This window comes from Choloepus didactylus, chromosome 15 (assembly GCF_015220235.1).
Source record: "Choloepus didactylus isolate mChoDid1 chromosome 15, mChoDid1.pri, whole genome shotgun sequence".
In the NCBI taxonomy this organism is placed as follows: domain Eukaryota; kingdom Metazoa; phylum Chordata; class Mammalia; order Pilosa; family Megalonychidae; genus Choloepus; species Choloepus didactylus.
The window spans coordinates 16821118-16838433 of NC_051321.1; the positions used below are offsets into that span (position 1 = coordinate 16821118).

At 47.8% G+C, this 17316-nt stretch overlaps 1 protein-coding gene across 1 annotated transcript; it reads right to left on the reverse strand.

The window, feature by feature from the left end:
• Positions 1–1286: 1286 nt before the first annotated feature.
• LOC119510399 (inactive pancreatic lipase-related protein 1-like) lies at positions 1287–16302 on the reverse strand. The gene is made up of 13 exons (XM_037804685.1): positions 16254–16302; positions 15596–15750; positions 14956–15087; positions 13124–13258; positions 11692–11800; positions 10127–10246; positions 9910–10029; positions 8327–8445; positions 7240–7369; positions 5057–5165; positions 4288–4459; positions 4037–4043; positions 1287–1339 (listed from the first exon to the last, which is right to left on the reverse strand). Exons 1-13 carry the CDS (start codon positions 16300–16302, stop codon positions 1287–1289), a joined length of 1410 nt encoding a protein of 469 aa, XP_037660613.1.
• Between the last annotated feature and the right edge of the window lie 1014 nt (positions 16303–17316).

The following is a 17316-nucleotide window of genomic DNA, read 5'->3' on the forward strand; positions in this document are numbered from 1 at the left end:
TGCACAGGGTGTGGGTTCCAGCCAGAGCTGGGCACATCTGCGGCCAAGGGCTGTGCTGAGTTTGGCAGCCTCAGTGCTGGGCTCTGTCCTCTCCTGCCCAGTGCCCCAGAGCCTGGTGCCCCCTGGCTGTGCCATCACCGTATCACCCTCACCATTGCCACCCGTACCCTTTACTGTGAGGCCCTTTACTACAGTTGCTCCTTTAATCCTCACCATGACACCATCTTCAGGGAACAATCTGAGACCCCCTCATGCTCAAGTTTGAAAGCCCATTAATAGCCTGACATGCCACCACTGTCAAGAAACAAGCTGGGCACTGAAACTGCACCATGGAATGTGACACCTGATGACCAAGAGGGGAGACACACAGGGAGGCGGTCACCTTCCCGGCTCTGCAGTGGCCCCTGGGGATGACCTTGAAGAACACCCTCTTCTCCCTGGGTCTGTCAGGGTGGGTTCATGGTGAGGACTGATTGGCTCAGGGCTCTCCGGTGGGCCCAGCCAGTTGGCCAAAAGGAGAGACCCTCCTCAGTGGGGGACTCCACCATGCACTGCAAGCACCTCTCAGAAACCATCCCTTTGAGCCCCACTCAGCGGCTGGGCCCTGCGGGCACGGAGAGGGCTCCAGGCAGCCCCAGCCCAAGGTGAGGGGAGGTAGAACCCAGACAGAGCTCTGCAAATGTGCCTGGCACTGGGTCTCTGCTTGCAGGAGCACCTTCAACCTCCCCAAGAGCCCGGACCCAAGGTCCCATCGCCACAAGGTCTACAGCCACAAGACGGCCACATCATGGTGGGGCTTCACAAGGAGACCACATCTCGGGGGGCTTCACAAGGAGGCCACATCTTGGGGGGTCTTCCCATGTCCCTCAGGGTGATGTCCGAGACTGAGAGGAGCCCTGGAGCCCGAGTCAGGGGCTGGGTCTTCAGTCTGGGCACAGACACCAAATCACTCTGTGAGTTGGGATGGCTAACTCCCCCTCTGGGCCTCAGTCTCCTCACCTATAAAATGGGAGGACAGGATGCCCACACTCGCGTTCACTGTTATCGCCACCTCCTAGGGTGAGAAGGCCGTGGGCCTGACCAGGGAGGGCGGGAACTCAGGGGTGTTTGGTCGGGAGTCAGGGGCAAGAAGATGGAGTACATGGAAATGCGCGTGAAATTTTTTAATGTTCCCATCCCACGTGTCCCCACAGGAGGAGCGGACCCAGGCAACAGCCTCTGTGAGTCGACAGATGCGACAGTGGATTGTGTTGGTGCCGACGCAGCAGCCACATTTCTTGTGGACTTTAACAGGGCGTGAGTGTGAGCAGAACGTCTTCTCTCACTACAGAAGCTGTACCTGTGGAGAAAAGAAAATGCTTTTTTGGTGTTGGGTCTCCTTAGGGAAAGCCCCAGCACTTTGTGAAGCAAAGGTCACAGCTGCTTTGCAGTTCAAGGCGAACGAGGCAGCACGAGGGCGCAGCAGCCGCTGGGGGTCTGGTGCCTTGGGGCTCCTGGTCTGAGGTCCGGCTGTCCCCCCAGCCCCCAAGGGCCCCCAAGGCTGCTGGTGCTCGGCAGCGGCCCCTCGGCTCTGGGTCCTGCACCTGGCAGGACTGTGGGCTCCCCGAGGCAGCAGCTGGACCTCTCCCTCCTTCTCATTCTCTTCAACTACCTGGCGGGCACTCAGTAAACACAGTGGGTCAGTTTAGGTAGATTCACCCTTCCAGTCCCTCTTGGACCCATTTGAACAATCTCACAGCTGTGGCACGCTGAGCTCTCGCTAGCTGCAGGCAGCTATGCTCTATGACTCACTTCTGCAAACTCACTTCCTCCTCATGTCACATGTGTCAGGAGATACTACGTTACAGGAAAGGAAACTGAGGCACAGAAGTCTCACAGCTAAGCAGAAGAGCTGAGACACCAATCCAAGGCCACCGGACACGAAGTCTAAGTTTTCTACGTAGGGTCACACTTCAAAGCTCCCCCGACCTTGCCTTGGAAATCTGGAGTCCGGGACCAGGCTTTCCCCCTAGGCTCCCTGCCTTCTGGCTGTGATATGGGGCAAGTTATTTCATGTCCCTGAAAATGCCTTCATTTGAAGAGACTTTGTTGAGAATCCCGTGATGTAATAAGTTTAAAAATATTTTATAAATGATTTTAAAAATACAGATTTAAGTGGCTAGTATTACAGTCATTCCAAGAGCCCGCTCCGTGTTGGGCCCTCCTCTTGCTGGATGCCCACCTCTTCCCCTGCTCCCTGACCCCGGGCTCCTTCTCAGCACTCCACTGGGCTGCATTTTCAAGGCTCATCTCCAGGATTTCACATGCACAGGCTGCTCTCTGGCCTCGCCACCTTGGAGCTCCACTGGCCCCCTCCCCAGTCTCTCTTTCGTTAGTTCGTTTGCTTTTCCTGTAAGCCATGGCCTGGCATTCAAGGTTTCCAATCATGGTCCCTGTTTTTCTACCCCTGCCCTGCTGTCTGTCGGCTAGGCTGCCCCCCTGCCCCTCAAAACCCAAACCTGCTGCCCCTGCCCATGCCTCTCTTCCCAGTTGAACTCCCTCCACCCAGAGAGAAGCCCATGTCCCACCCCCACCTCTTTTGGGCCTCTGCTGCATCGGCTGCTCTCATCCGGCCCTCACTGTTCAGCTCTTTGTTCTGTCACTTGGCCTTTCACCAGCAACCCGGGGCCAATGTTTCTCACCAGTAAACTGTAAACTCCTGGAGGGCAGGCTCTGTCCTTGCAGCCCCTTAATAAAGTCAGCGAGTGAAGCCAGAAGGGAGGATAGTATACGTAATAGGAGGGGCACTGTGACACTGAAGGAAATTCTAGTCATATTCCTAATAGGACTTGAAACCCTAGGAAGGTGGCCAAAAAACCCAAGGGGCATCCGAGACAAGAGATCAGACCAAAATCTTGATTTCTTTCAGTCTTCCAAATATTAACATTATTTTAAAAATCTTACTGCCTGTTTTCACCAAATACTTAAATTCTTTGACTAATTCAGCTTTTTGTTTCACCCCCCAAACTAGTTTGTGTGATTTGATGCTGCTTTCAATTTACTGAAAATTGAAAAATCTGAGAGCTAAGATTCAGCTTCTCTTAAAATAGATTTTCTGTGGAGCTGACAGGTAAGGGAAGCTGAACTCACACCACTGAGGGTGGGGGAGGCAGCCGAAGAGCCCAGGGCCCGGGGATGGCATCAAGAACACGCTGTTCCATTTCTAGAAAGTGCACAGAGCCAAAGCCTTTCCTCAGAACACCCAGAACGTGCAACCCCTGGCTGATTTGGTCGGGTATTTGTTTTCCTTCTTCAGACTTACCTGCGAGCACATCATCTCCTGGGGATGCCTCTCAGTTTTAAGATTCCAGTGATACCGCCTTCTTCTGACATCTTTTAACCACACAGTTCCCAGGATCCACTTCCTAAGGGGGCTGGGGGAGCTGAACCTAGATGCCGAGTGTCCTCCCACGGGGATGGGCAGGGCCGCCCCGCAGGCCTGGCCTGGCTTCCCTGCGTCGGGCCCTAACCGAGAGGACACAGTGTTCACTGACACCCGGCCAGGCCAGCCACTCTGTCCTCCCTGACTTGTGGATTGTGCAGCCTGACAATATGCGGCTGCAAAGTCAGCCCCAGCACCACTCTGCCAACCCACCCTCCCTGCCTGGGGGCATGACAGTCCCTAAGGCCTGAGTTCAGTGCAGCTCTGGCCCCATCTAACCTCCTACACCCCAAGACCATGAGCAGCTGAGAACCCATGCTCCTCTTCCCAGAAACACCCACCAGGAGCATCCTGCTGGCCGGACTTGGGGTCAGGGTTTTGGGGGATGGTTGCCCTGCCCCTTCGGGTCATTGCCCCACGTCCCTCCAGCTGCCCATTTTTCCCACCCGCATTCCCCCTCTACCCCCCACAGCACAAAGTGAGGAAGACCATGAAGTCAGCTCAGGGGGGGTCCCATAAGCATGCCACCCAGACTGCTCTTGCCCAGCCTTACATTTTATTTATTTTTTCCTTGGTTACCCTGAGATCTCACAGGTCTTCCCTTCTTTGAACTACAGCCACTCTGGCCCATATGTATAACTTTGTACTCATTAGAAATTATTTCATGTTTCTCTTATATTTCCTTTTTAGTTTACCCTGGATGCAAGGCCATATGTTGTCAGCTGTTTGTTTGCCTGGGGAAAAGGGCCACCGCGGGTAGATTTTCTAAGCTTTTCTGGACTGACCATGATTGATTTTCTGGAATAATTTTCCATTGCAAACATAAATCTCCAGAAACATCTGTACACACAAGCCAGCAAAGATACATACACTGTCGTCTCCTTTCTCTTTTGCACGGTGATCTTGGCTGCTCCCACTTTGGGGAAGGTTGGATTTATCACATTGTTATACCAAAGGAACTTGACTTTCTCAGTTGTTCCAACATCAAGCTGTGCATCAAACTCATTGGAATGGGTGGAGCCTGGATTGAGAAATCCCCTTGGAATAGAGAAATAAAAACATTCTTGTGCACAGAAACAAGTTCTAATGACCATATAAGGCCTTGCCTCTCTGTTCTACTCTAGATTGCTAGATTACTCTAGAGTAACAAGATTGTTTTTCCAAATTAATTCTCAAATAAAGGAAAAAATTCCAGCTGTATATTGGCAGCCTCAAACTACCCTTTACATTGTTTCCTCAAACCCAAGTCAATTTCTCCTTAAAACTTCTGTACAGGAAAACATATAATTCATTTATATTGTTTTATATTTTTTAAGGAAGAATTATTTGTATAGTAACAAGTTAGCTGCTTGTTTAACACAACAAACACATATTACTTTACCAATCAGAAAACATATCTGTGGTAATATTAGATTCATGTTTTAATAATCTGATCTATTGAGAGAGAATGAACTAAATGCCTGGGTTTATAGTGAAGAAAAGAAAACTTATTAGCAGAAGCCTATTTATTTCAGTACATAAAGTAAATAATTTAAAATCCATTGATATATAAAGAGATAAGATTTTGTACCTGAACCCGCTCTGCAGGCCATGCCTAACCTTAAGTGAGATGGAGAACCCAAACTGGACATTTACCTGAAGATGTCATACTGCTGAGTGTCTCCTTTATTTCCATACAAAGCAACTTTTACCTGGCCAGTGACTGCTCTTCCAGACAGTGTCACGGCAACTCCATATCTCCAGCCTGCACAGAAGACAGAAAAGAGTTCAGTTTATTCGCACACAAAATAGGCACCCCAAATCCCAGATTCCTGTCCCCACCCCTTACACTGAGGCATCAAAAAATATAAGGAATTCTACTTGTTAATCTACAATTCAAGTTAGGCCTCAAGAAGAAATGCATATCTACCACTGTCATCTTCTAGGAGCTTCACTGTCCAGTACAGGGATCACTAGCCACGTGTGGCCATTCAAATTTAAATTCAAATTAAATAAAATGTAAAATTCAGTTCCTCAGTTGCACTTGCCACATTTCAGGAGCTAAACTGGCACCCATGGCTAGTGGCTGTTGGACTGTGTAGAACATTATCATCATTTCGGGAAGTTCTGTTAGACAGCCTTTCTCTAGTTGGATGGCACTGTGAGTCAAGGTGAAAACAGAAGGAACAAGGGCTTGTCTCCATATTTGGAAGCGGAGTTCTGGGTGCTGTCTGGTGAGCACCTAAGGGCAGGCTCTGTGCCTTCCCTCTGCTGCCCCCTCTCCCCAGCAGTCACCAGCTCAGTCATCACCACATTTATAACTGGCTTCCCCTGCTTTCCTGCACACACGCACACACACACTCAAGCATATGGAAACCACTCTTACACAGACATGTACATGCACACACATATACACGTGTGCACACAGACACACACACATACATATGCTTGAAAACACATTCACATACACATGCACACACCCACATATATATGGAAGCACACACACACCCCTTGTCCAACTCCTACTCATCCTTCAGATCCTCAGACGCTGTCTGGGTGCCCCTGTGGTCAGGGCCAGGTCCCCTGTCCCACAGAGTCAGAGCAGTGATCTGCCGTTTCCAAGCCCAACACATTTCTAATTGCTCGCTCCATTTTGTCGTCTCTGCTGGATTATAAATTTCACGAGTATAGTGTCTTGTTCGTCCCTGCCTCTCAGTGTGTAGCACAGTCTGTGGCCCATGAATGGACATGGTGATTGAGGAATGAACACATGGTTTTCAGATGTCTGTTTTGCTGTTGTTAAAATATGGGCAAGTATTTCATGTATCATTACGTGATTACATAAATGGAGGCATTGATTAACCAATGTCTTTAATCTATGTATCCATCTATCTATATCTGTATCTATATATCCTATGTATGTATGTGTATATCTGTATCTATATATCCTATGTATGTCTATGTCTATATCTCTTATGTATATAGTGATGGAAATGTCCTATATCTTGATAGTGGTTACATGACAATTCATTTGTCAAAACTCATAGAACTATACACTAAAAAGGGTGAATTTTGCTGTATATAAACTTTACCTCAAGAAACCTGGCTTTTAAAAGTATATGCCAGGTATAACATTTATATATTCATATGAATACATCCAGCTTGTTTTTACAGCCTGACGTCTTATGGAACCATCACAGGGCAGATTGGTACAGAGTGGCCCAAACGTGCTCTGTATCTATCCTATGTTCTAGTTCATCCAGCAGATTTTGAGAGAAACATCCCCTCCCCCCATTCCCACTCCCACTCCACCAGAGAGGCAGCCTCTGGGCATCCGGGATCCACAGAGCAAGGGGAGAAAGCAGGGAGATTGGAAGTGGGCTTCCCCAGGGCCTAGCGCAGCAAAGAGCTGGTATCAAATCAATATTTTCTGAATGTCTAAAAGAACAGGTTCATTTGAGAGTGTTAAAAAATGAAAAGAACAATGAACTGTCAAGTGGTAAAAGCCTGGATAGAAGGCCCCAAAGACGCGCAAATTGTCACATCCCATTAATTATACTATTTGCTTGCACTCTTTTACTGCCATAGCAATAAAATAAAGAAATGCAGACTCTAAACCCGCAGCTGAGTTTTAAAGGGGATAGTTTGGGTGACTGTTTCTTTGATATGTCAAACTAGGATATAAAAATGCATTTCAAGTGCACATAGAATTGATTACTAGAGTTTTCTAAGATTATTAAAATATGCCCACAAATATTCCAGGTTAAAGGCGAACGCTTCATTTGTAACACAAAATAAGTTTTCTCTACGTGGGAGAGAAAGTCAAAGGACTGACTTACGAGCAAACTTGCTGGCATCTCCTGTGTTCAGGAAGAATTTCTGCTGCTCCTCACTGGTCTTGCTGGCAAATTTATCAGCATGGTGACCCATTTGTGGGCACCCTTCAGCTGGGCAGGGGAAGCACTTGTTCTAATAAGAAGAGGTAGACGTGACTGTAAAATTTGTCTTTTTTTGACTGTTGTGCCCAGAGAAGCAGGCACTCAATTTTCCTAAAGCCTGTTTCCTCGTTTGTAACAGGAAAGGGGTTGGAACAGATGCTCTCTAAATTACCTTCATCTGAGGCAGTGATTCCCAACCCTGATGCATATCACATTAGAATTATCTGGGGAGCTTGAAAAACTACTGATGCCCAGACCCCAGTTTAGATCAATTATACCATCCATTGTGTAGTGTGCTGGTAAACGTTTAACAGTGGCTCTCAGTGGGGCAGGGAGTGAAGCTCTGATTGTAGTGCTTACTAATGTCCATGGTGTAAATACTCCCCGTGGCCAATTTCAAGCTACCAACGTGATGTCACTGAACGTGGAACTGGGAAGACAGACACATACCGGCTCCCAGGAGCCAGTTTAGGAGGATTCCAGCACATCCTGTCTTCCATCTCTCTCCTCATCAGCTGGAAAGGCATAAACTCCCAGCCTGGCATGCAAAAATCCCAATCCTATCTTCCCTTCTCTCTGGGCAGCCTGGGCTCCTCACTACCATGCACTCTTCTGTACCTGCTCTCTTCTTGCCAGAAATGTGCACCCCTCTCTTCCTTCTAGACTCTACCATTCTCTAAAGCAGATTCAAATGCCGCTTCCTGCAGGCAGCCTACCTAGATCATTGCATCAATTGCCCCTCTTTCTGACTGGCCAGAGTCGTCTTCTCCCACATGACTAATCCATAGACTCATCGAGTAGAATTTTAACGACCTCCTGCCTAAAGTTTTTGTTTTTGCTCCACTCCACAACTCCACTATCTATGAGGGGTGTTGCCAAACCAGTAAGGTATGGTCAAGAAAAACACATGGGAGGGTACTGCAAACAAACAGCAGGACTACAGGCCCCCGGGGGTGGTGCCACTGCTCCAGGCAGGGCAGCGGCTTACAGAATTAAAGGACTTGTAGGAAGTGCAGGGGTAAGCAGCGAACCCATCGGGGTTGAGGATGCTCTCAGAGTAATACTTGTAGCTCCTTAGATGATTGCAAACAACCAAGTCCCGGGTTCTTGGGGAGACAAAAGAGGAAGTCTGCAAAAATAGTCAGAAGACTGTGACTGCTCTCACCTTCTATCTCCTAGTGGGATCATTCCAAAGAGGGACTGTATTTTCAGAAATGTAAGATAAGTACAAAATTAAGCCACAGTAATGGCGAGCTATAGCAGGTGATTTCTGTGTACTAGGTGCTGAGCTGGGCACATTACATGCATTGCCCATGTAATTCCCCCTTTCCGGGGAGGTGGGTGCCATATCATCCCTTTCTAGAGAAAGATCTCCAGATTATAGCCTCAGATTTACAGATTACAGCTCATAAGCAGCAGAGCTGGTAATTAAACCCAAGGCCGTTATCTGGTGCTTGAGCCACACCTTTAACCTCTGTGCCACTCCATCTCGCAGGCACCAGGCTTGGGGTCCTTGAAGACACAACCAGAGCTGCATGACCTTCCAGACATGACAAAACCAGCATAAGGACACTTCCATGCTTCATTTATGTAAATAACTAGGAGGTCTGAGCAGCTGTAGGCAGTTCTGTCTGAGCACCCCTCCCACAGTGCCCACTCCTCCTTACGACTTCCCCAGGTTCCCAGAACTTCTGCCAAGTGACCAGCATCCCTGCAGACCTTCCAACTTGGCCTGAACTTGCTTGACCATTACCGATGATGCATGTATGCTACCATTTCCATGGGAACCCTCAAGCGGCTGTAAGGGACAAAACACATCCCTAATATCTGTTTTGGTGGTGTCCATACTGGTCAAACCATTTTGATCAAATTCAGTGAAAATCTTTACCTATTAGATTAGATCAAACCAGTAAGGGTTTTAACTTGTGTGGTGACAAATAACCAGTTTGGCTAAAAATTTCACCTGTTCATTGTCGTTGTGCCCTCATTACATACAGAATCAGAGCCGCATCTGAAGGATGCCCTTGATTGATGAAGATAAATCAATGATAAATATAACCACCTCGAATAGCACAGACTCTGCTCTAACCTTCCTTACGTGTGACTGCTCCTGTTCCTGACCTGACATAGGGGAGTGGTGACTCACATACAACTGGGAGCTTTCTCATCCTAGCAACTGAACTGAAGCTGCATACATAGGTTTGAAACATATTGCTTACTCTCAAGGGAGAATTTTCAGAAAAATTCTCTTAGATGTAGTCAGGATATTTACTTCTATGGCATTTTCCTCCTCTGTTAGATAACTTCCAATTGTTGGAGCTATACCTTTGATCCCCAGTTTTGCAATTCTTTGTTGCTTGTACACTCCAGAACACTCCAAACGATGGTCTGAGGAAGTATGAACTTGGTAGGGCTGAGACATATCAAATAATATGCAGCAATATTTTTCCAAAATAAAGTCCAGAGGGAGGATCATTTTTCAGAGAGAGGTGTTATTTTCATTTTTAAGATCTACCGTGGAAAAGACACCACTAACCTCAGAGAAGCCATGACCCTCTACTATGGCTTTACCTTCCCAGATGCCATCCAGTTCCAAGATCTGTGACAGGGCATTCTTCTTGCATCCTGGCATCTCTTCTCCTCCATTGGGGAAGAAGTCAAGGTGGCCCACCTGCTGGCTCATTCCAAAGCCTGAAATATTTGGAACAGCAATGATCTTATGTCACCCAGGACCCTCAGGGTTAAAACGCAGTTGTACATGCTCACAGCCGGGGCACAGTGGGCTCACCCATGGATGGGATCAAGGGAGCTGCATCCATATGAATCACGTCAACAAAGACAGCATCAGAAGGATCAAGTCGAACCACTTCAGGAGTGCCCTCAAAACTTGCTTCCATGGGATCCAATCCTGAAAGAGATGGTCGGTGCTGCTTGTAGGTGCTAGCATGACTGAGGTATACAGATGAACAGGCTGCACACTGCCCAAATCAAGGGGATGCCAGACCCTGGAGTTGTGCAGTGCCATGGCCCTGGGGGGAATGTGGGGACATCAGTGATGTTCATTACAAGAGAGCTCCATTGGCATGGATGGAGAAAGGCCAATGACCAAAGAAACTCAAGATTTTGTTTAAGAATTTTTTCCATATCCGATCCCCCCATTTATGTGTATATCTTTTTTCTTGAACATTGCCTTTCTTTCCAGGTTTGAAGAAAAATGGAGGGGAGCAGAAGGGTACCATAGTGAAGAGCAGATCCTTACTTAGCTATTTCTTGGGTAAGTTTTATAACCTTGGGCAAGTTCTTTGGCTTTTTTTGTGCCTCAATTTCCTCATTTATAAAAAAATTATAAAAATTATAAGTAATAATAGTATCTATTTAATATGGTTGTTAGAAGATTAAATCAGTTAATATGTTAACACATGCAGCATTTAGCATAGTGCTGGAACATAGGCTGTATAAGTAAAATATTTATTATTTTTTCCTCTTGACTATATTTCTTTCTTGGCAGGATCCCTAGATTTGTCAATTGTTCTTTGAGAGGTTGGTCGGAACAGCTGAAAAGGCAATGAAGACAGCTGTCTGTTGAAAATAAAAGGGAGAGTCCTTATAAAGGCAGAGCGCTGCTTGGGCCCAGAGCCAGCAAAACCATGTTTGAATCTCAATTCCACCACTGACTAGTTGTGTGGCCTTGGGCAAGTCACTTCACTTCCCTGAGCTTTGGTTTCTTTGGTTCTGAAGATTACACAAGAAAATGCATGTAAAACACTTGGCAAAGTATTTGGGATAAGTAGGCACTTAATCTATGGTCTCTGTAATAGTATTATTATATTCATATGTATATATGTTTACTGTTGTTGTTGTTATTGTGACTTAAAGGCTTTGCTTGGGTTATAAGGATGCTTTTGGCCAGGATGGTGGCTGGGTTTACTCTACCATGGCAGTAGGAAATATAATTTTCATGTTCTACTCTGCCCTTGATTTCAAAGAGGAGGAATGGTGTGGGACCATGTAGCTCCTTCTTAATTGTGCTTTGCTCACATTCAAACCAGCCTCACTCCGAGGCGCCCATCCTGGCTGAGCACCCTGCACCACCAGAAAACCTGGACTTAGAGAGGAAGGACCAAGATAGAGACATAAGAAGTGGAGGGGGACAAAGTCACCACCTCTTGCCATCATGAAGATGGCCCATGGGCTCCTTGGAGGTTCCTCAACGGTTCTGTGCAGCCTCTAACCAGCTCTGCCACAGCCAAGGGGGCAGTCTCCTTCAAGGCAGCCCCAAGCTGGGCTGCAGTCTTGTCCCCACCTTCTGGGATCAACGGGGACGCACCTGGGGCCCCTGCCCTCGGACCTTACCTGTAATCCAGCCCAAGCCTGTAGTCCTGTTCCCTGCCTCTCCAGCCACGTGGGCTCCCAGGCTATGGCCAATGAGGTGGACTTGGGAAGGCCAGTAGCTGTAGTGAGTCTGGAGAGGAAAGATTGTAGTTTCAGGACTTTTTGTGCTGCCCCAGTGGTTTGTCTAATGTGCAAACCTGATGGTGTTACTCCTCTGCTGAAAACTCCCCTGCTGAAAATTTTCCAGGGCTCCCACTAACCTCAGGATCAAGTCCAAACCCATTATGATAGCCTCAGAGCCTTCTTGACTCTGCACCTATTTTTCTAGAGTCTTCTTTAGCCAAACCCTTTGTTGAACTTAAAGGCCCTCAAAAAGTCACATCATTCTCTCAGCTCTGGGCTTCTGTCCTGATTGTTGTTCATCCCCAACCATGTGCCCAGCTAATACTGATACAGCCTAGCCTCTGCTCTCAAATTAGATGCCACTTCCTTTGGGAAGTCCTCCTTAATCACAAGCCTCCTCCCTGCAGTCTGGATCAGCTGCTCCCATCCTATAGCATCCCAAACTCTGCCCATCAGGACCCTGATCACATCGTATTGGCACTGCAAACCTTCACTGCAAGTCTTCACTGTAAGCTCTTCATCCATCCTACTTCCTGCTGTAATTTTACCTCCTAGCACAGCTCCTGATACCATGCTCCAAAACCACTGGACGCATAAACAAACGACATGAGCCACAAGGTGTTTGCACATGGTGGTCTTTGAGGTGTTCACCCAAATGTACTTCATTTGTTGGCAAAATCAGGACCTCTGTGATTGTGTGTCCTCAGACATGCAGGCTCTACAGCAACCCTGGTACCAACACCATGGGCTTTGAATCCTGCAGGGCCAATGGCTTAGGAACCATCCAGAAATAATTAGAACCAAGTGGGCCTTTTGAAGACCCTTTAACTTCAAGACAGAAATTGCTGGGCCCTTCACCTGGTACAGAAATAGTCATGAAGAAGTAACTAAAAGGCCAGGGTAGGAAGAAACAACTGGAACAATTGTGGCAGAAGTAATTCTTGGGGGTGGGTGCTTACCAATGGATAGCTCCATGAGCTCTCCCCTGGCAAAGCCATGCTCGGCCACCAGCCAATGCACCTGGTGCCGTGGGTGAGAGCATGTCCCGGGGCTAAGAGGCCTGGGCTCATCTCGAATTTACCCACTCTCTGATTTTTGGGCAAATTACTTAACCTTTCTGGGCCTGAGTTTTCTTAGCTGGAAATTGAAGATGATAATAAAAACTCCCACCTCCTAAATGTTAGCTATTAGTATGCTTTCTTCTGCTTGGAGAGTTGTTATCCAGACAAATTTTAGAAGTAGGACCCTGAGAGGATTACCGGCTCTTCCCGTCTCTTCTTTAAGTGCACAACTCCCAGCAGCATCTTTACCCAACAGAGACCCCGCTCACCGAGAGGACGCTCAGCAGTTGGGCCACCTGGGCACCCACCACTCGCACATTGTTGGCGGCCTGCATGTAGGTGGTCTGCGAGCCCTTCCTCCAGTCCACGCAGATGCAGTTCATCTGCTCCACCTGGAACAGGTTCTGGAGGCGGGGAGAGGGCAGGCTGTTAACCTCCGGGCACACAGCACAGCCAACCAGGGCCAGAGACGCTCGTCAAGATCTCCTAATGCCTCGGGCCTCTGTTCTCCCCACCAGGGCGCCAAGATCAACTAGGCTTTGTTAGGGAATCCTGTTGTCCAGGTGGAATTATTCTTCAGGGGGCATGCCACAGGCCAGGCAAATTGACTCTGTCTCTGGCATGCGTATTAAGGAAAAGCTGGCCACTCTCTGGTTTTCTTGCACCAAATTCAATAAGATTCATTAGTTAAGGAAAAAAGCACGCCCACAGTTGCATCACTAAAAGAACCCCATTTAAAAGGAAAAGCTTTAAGTGCAATCTCCAGGTGCCAGTGTCTAAATGACAATCGTGGATTTGACCGCTAGAGGTCCTTTCAGCCTCACGGCAACTGTGTCAGTTGCAGGGTATTTACTAAGGTGTAAGGTAAGGGGAGGAGCTTTGCTATCACTACAGTCAGGATAATACCGTATTTCATGGAGGAAGCACACACTGCAGATGTCTGAAAAGTAGAACTGCACTGATTTATAGAGAATGAAGAATTCTGAGAGAAAAACTTCTTCCTGGATGTCAAAGGAACTGATACATCCTTTGAAGTTCTGCCAGGCAGCACATATGGCCAACTTGAGTTTTATATAGTGCTATAATTTCAAAATCCACTTGGAATCTTTTTAGATATATGATACTAAGATGGATGATCACAAACACGGAGATACTGCCAGCTGTTTTCTCAAGACTTTTTTTTTTTTTTTTAAAAAAAAAAAGCAACCCTGAGGAATCTCTCCCACATATGCTTACAAATCTAGAGGATCTTAAGAAAAAAATCTGTGTCCATTAGATAGATGCTTATTAATGACGGGGGTGAAATAGGTGCTGAGAGTTAAATGCCTGGAAAACCAAAGGTGAAAGCAAAAGGTCTTTAATTTTCTGGGTTTGTAATTTTTTCTGTAGAAATTAACCACAACCTGGTGGTTTGAGTTGTTAATGTGAAGGGGTGGGGAGAGGCAGGCTGCTGCAGTAAATTCTTAGGTGACAGAAAAATAGGTTGATGAAAGGATGATGGTATAGCATGCATGTCTCTGTGCGTTTATGTGTGGATGCATGTGGACATGTGTGCCTGCATGTGTTTGCATGTGCACAAGGGTGCACAGGTCCGTGTGTCTTTGTGTGAGTGTGTGCACGTTCTTGTGTTGTCTGTCCTTCTGATCAACAAGTGCTATCTGCCCTATATTTTTGACACTTTCCCTTCTACCATTTTAATCACCTAGTCAGTCTTTCTCCATGTCTCAAATAAATGGTCATAGCAACCAATCTCTGACTCTTTGGGATGTGGGAGGGATTTGAACAAAAATAATACAATACTGCATTTACAGGAAGACAGAGTATCTTCACTGGAATGGAAGCAGAAAACATTTAGCCTTGATTTAACCAGAAATGAGGTAGCGGAAGTGTTTGCACAGGAAATGTCACTGCTTCAGAGAACATATATAATCCAGAAATGTGACGTGGATTTTTATTTTTGCCTGCAGAGCCATTTTAACCACACAAAGGTACTGAATATGACCGTCCAGGCGTTTCTGAGCTGGTTTATTGGGGTGGCTTAAAGGGAGGTGGGGACACTAGCGACAAGCAGTGGCAGCAGCCCACAGGGCCCAGGGTCGGCACCTTCCTTGCACATGTCCAGCAGCCAGCTCTCCTCTCCCTTGTCTATGTACCCATGGATGATGAAGCAGGTCTTCCGGTCTGTTTGGAAATCTGAAGCCTCAATTGTCGATGGGTCTGAGGGAAGGAGAATCTGTGGCAAACGCAGAAGTGTTGCATGTTTTTTCTGCCCAGACACCTGGGACCATCTCTCCCCTTCCCCAGCTCTACCTGTCCCAATCCCCATGACCTTTCAAAGCTCAGCACAAAAGCCACCTCCTCCATGAAGCCTGCCTGCCCTGCCTTTCCCTGCTCCGTCTTTCCGGTCAGCAATCCCTGCTTCTCCCGGGCCTGGATTGGGGCCCATTGTCTGTCAGTGTTCAATGTGGTCGCTGTGGTCACACCGGGCAGAACCACATAACCAGCCAGAGGGCCTGGCAAATGTGAACCAGTCAATCGCTGAAGCAGACATTTACTGAAGACCCACTCTGTCCAGGTCTGCTTAGAACTGGGGGCAGCAGAGGGATGGGGCAAGGAAGCGTGTGCTGGAGGAGGAGGATACAGAGCTGAACAAGCTCGTGCCCCCATGGAGCTCACGGCCTGTGGGGTGGGCATGGGCACTGGCCCAGTTGCAGTGACCTGAAAGTGAGGAGAAATCTCACCTGAAAGGTGCTGGGGTTTTCATTGCTGTAGAGCAGGAAGCGAGTGCCGATCTTCTCAGGGCTCCAGGGGAGAACTTTCAGGGGCCTGATCACAGTTCTGGCCCAGGGCTCCCCTTCGGCAAAGCACCCGAGGTCATCATAGCAAACTTCCTTGGCTGGAGTGAGAAGGCGAAGATGCTTAAGGGTCAGCTGGAAAGCTGGGCTCTGAGGTGTCACTGCTGTTCAGGCCACATACTCCCCTGCCTGGGGACACATTCTGAAGACTGAGTGTCCCCCTGCCCTGCCCACTTTCTTCTTGCCCCCAGTGCCCACCTGCTGGCCTAGGAGCAGCCCTACTGGGTTCTACAGAAACTCTGATGGGGCCTCTACTCAGAACCACCATCAAACCTTACAGTTCTGCCTGCCATCCCTAGCTCTTCTGAATATATATCTGATTAATATGATAATGGACATTGATAAGCCAATGTATTAACGCAGGCAGGTTGCATTTGGTAGGATCATTTAATGCCTGGAAAAGGGCACCAAGGCCTGGGGCTCCCAGGGCATGTAGTCAGGCCGTGGGGGGAGGGGCTGGGGAGCAGGCTCCCCTCAACCACACAGCTTCCTCTCCAGGGAGGAGGGTCAGCCACCCCCAAAGGGCATGTATGATGCTCCTTACCTCTGGCTGCTCCCAGCAGGAAAAGAGTGATTGTCCAGATGTTCAGCATCTGCAATAAATTCAAACATAGCCTCACCTGAGTATCCCCAGAGCAAGGCACAAAGACCCCCGCGAAGCCAAGGCCCTTTGGCCTCGCTTCTACATTACAGCTGGCAGGGCCAAGGCGAGGGTGGCTTACCCTGTCGGATGCTCCAGCGTCCTCTCCCACTGCATCGAGCGCCCAGGCCATTTTTTATACTTGAGTCTTACGATCTGGGTGCCCCTTCAAGGAAACAGGTGACAGAACACCCTGTGTGCACTTAACTTTTTAATCTGCACAAGGTCACAAAACAATATTAATAATAGTGGTCAAAACTTCCCACAGGTCTGAGAAAATGAAAGAATGCTTGAGCAAAAAGGGCAGGGGAACGAGGGAGCAGTCCCACACTTTTTGCCTGTATACCTGTGAACCAGGTGGACTGTTTTTCAGTATTCTAGGTCTCCTCATCACCAAAGAGTTTGCAAGTCCCAGTAGGGACACAGCAGCAAACCATAATAAAGGAGAGTAGTCATTCTTGCTTAGAACAGACGTAAATGCCCCCAAATAACTGAAAGTAAAGGGAACTGTCTGATGAAGAAAATGTCTTCTCTCGCTTTCTCTTTCCCTCCTTCTCTACCTTCCTTTTTTTCTCTCTCTCCCTTTCTCTCCCTCTCCTCCTCCTTCTGCCTACCCTTTCCTCCTCTCTTTCTCTCTCTCTCTGGCAGACTAGCATGTGAGTTTTGGAGACAGATGCTGTCACTTAACCAGGCATCAGGAGCCCCCACAGGAGCCTCTGACCACAACCCCCCATTTGCCACCTGTCCCAGATATCCATTGCCACCTACTGAGCCACTCTAAGCCTCAGTGGCTTAAAAATACAGCAATCATTGCATTATTATCCCAATGGGAATTGAGAATAGCTGGATTCAGGATCCCCCAAAAGCCCACATCCCCAGACCATGTTGCATCTGTTGAGTTTCCACAAGTCCTCCGAAGGTTGCACACCTGTCACGTAAGTCTCGGCCCCTGTGTGGCCCATGGGAT

Excerpts from the sequence above, each read along its gene's own strand:
- LOC119510399 (XM_037804685.1), bottom strand. The coding sequence starts at position 16,302 with ATGCTGAACATCTGGACAATCACTCTTTTCCTGCTGGGAGCAGCCAGA. Across the intron at positions 15,751-16,253 it reads CCTGCTGGGAGCAGCCAGAG|CCAAGGAAGTTTGCTATGAT; the intron begins GTAAGGAGCATC and ends TTCTCACTCCAG. Across the intron at positions 13,259-14,955 it reads TGGACATGTGCAAGGAAGGT|AACCTGTTCCAGGTGGAGCA; the intron begins GCCGACCCTGGG and ends CCCCGCCTCCAG.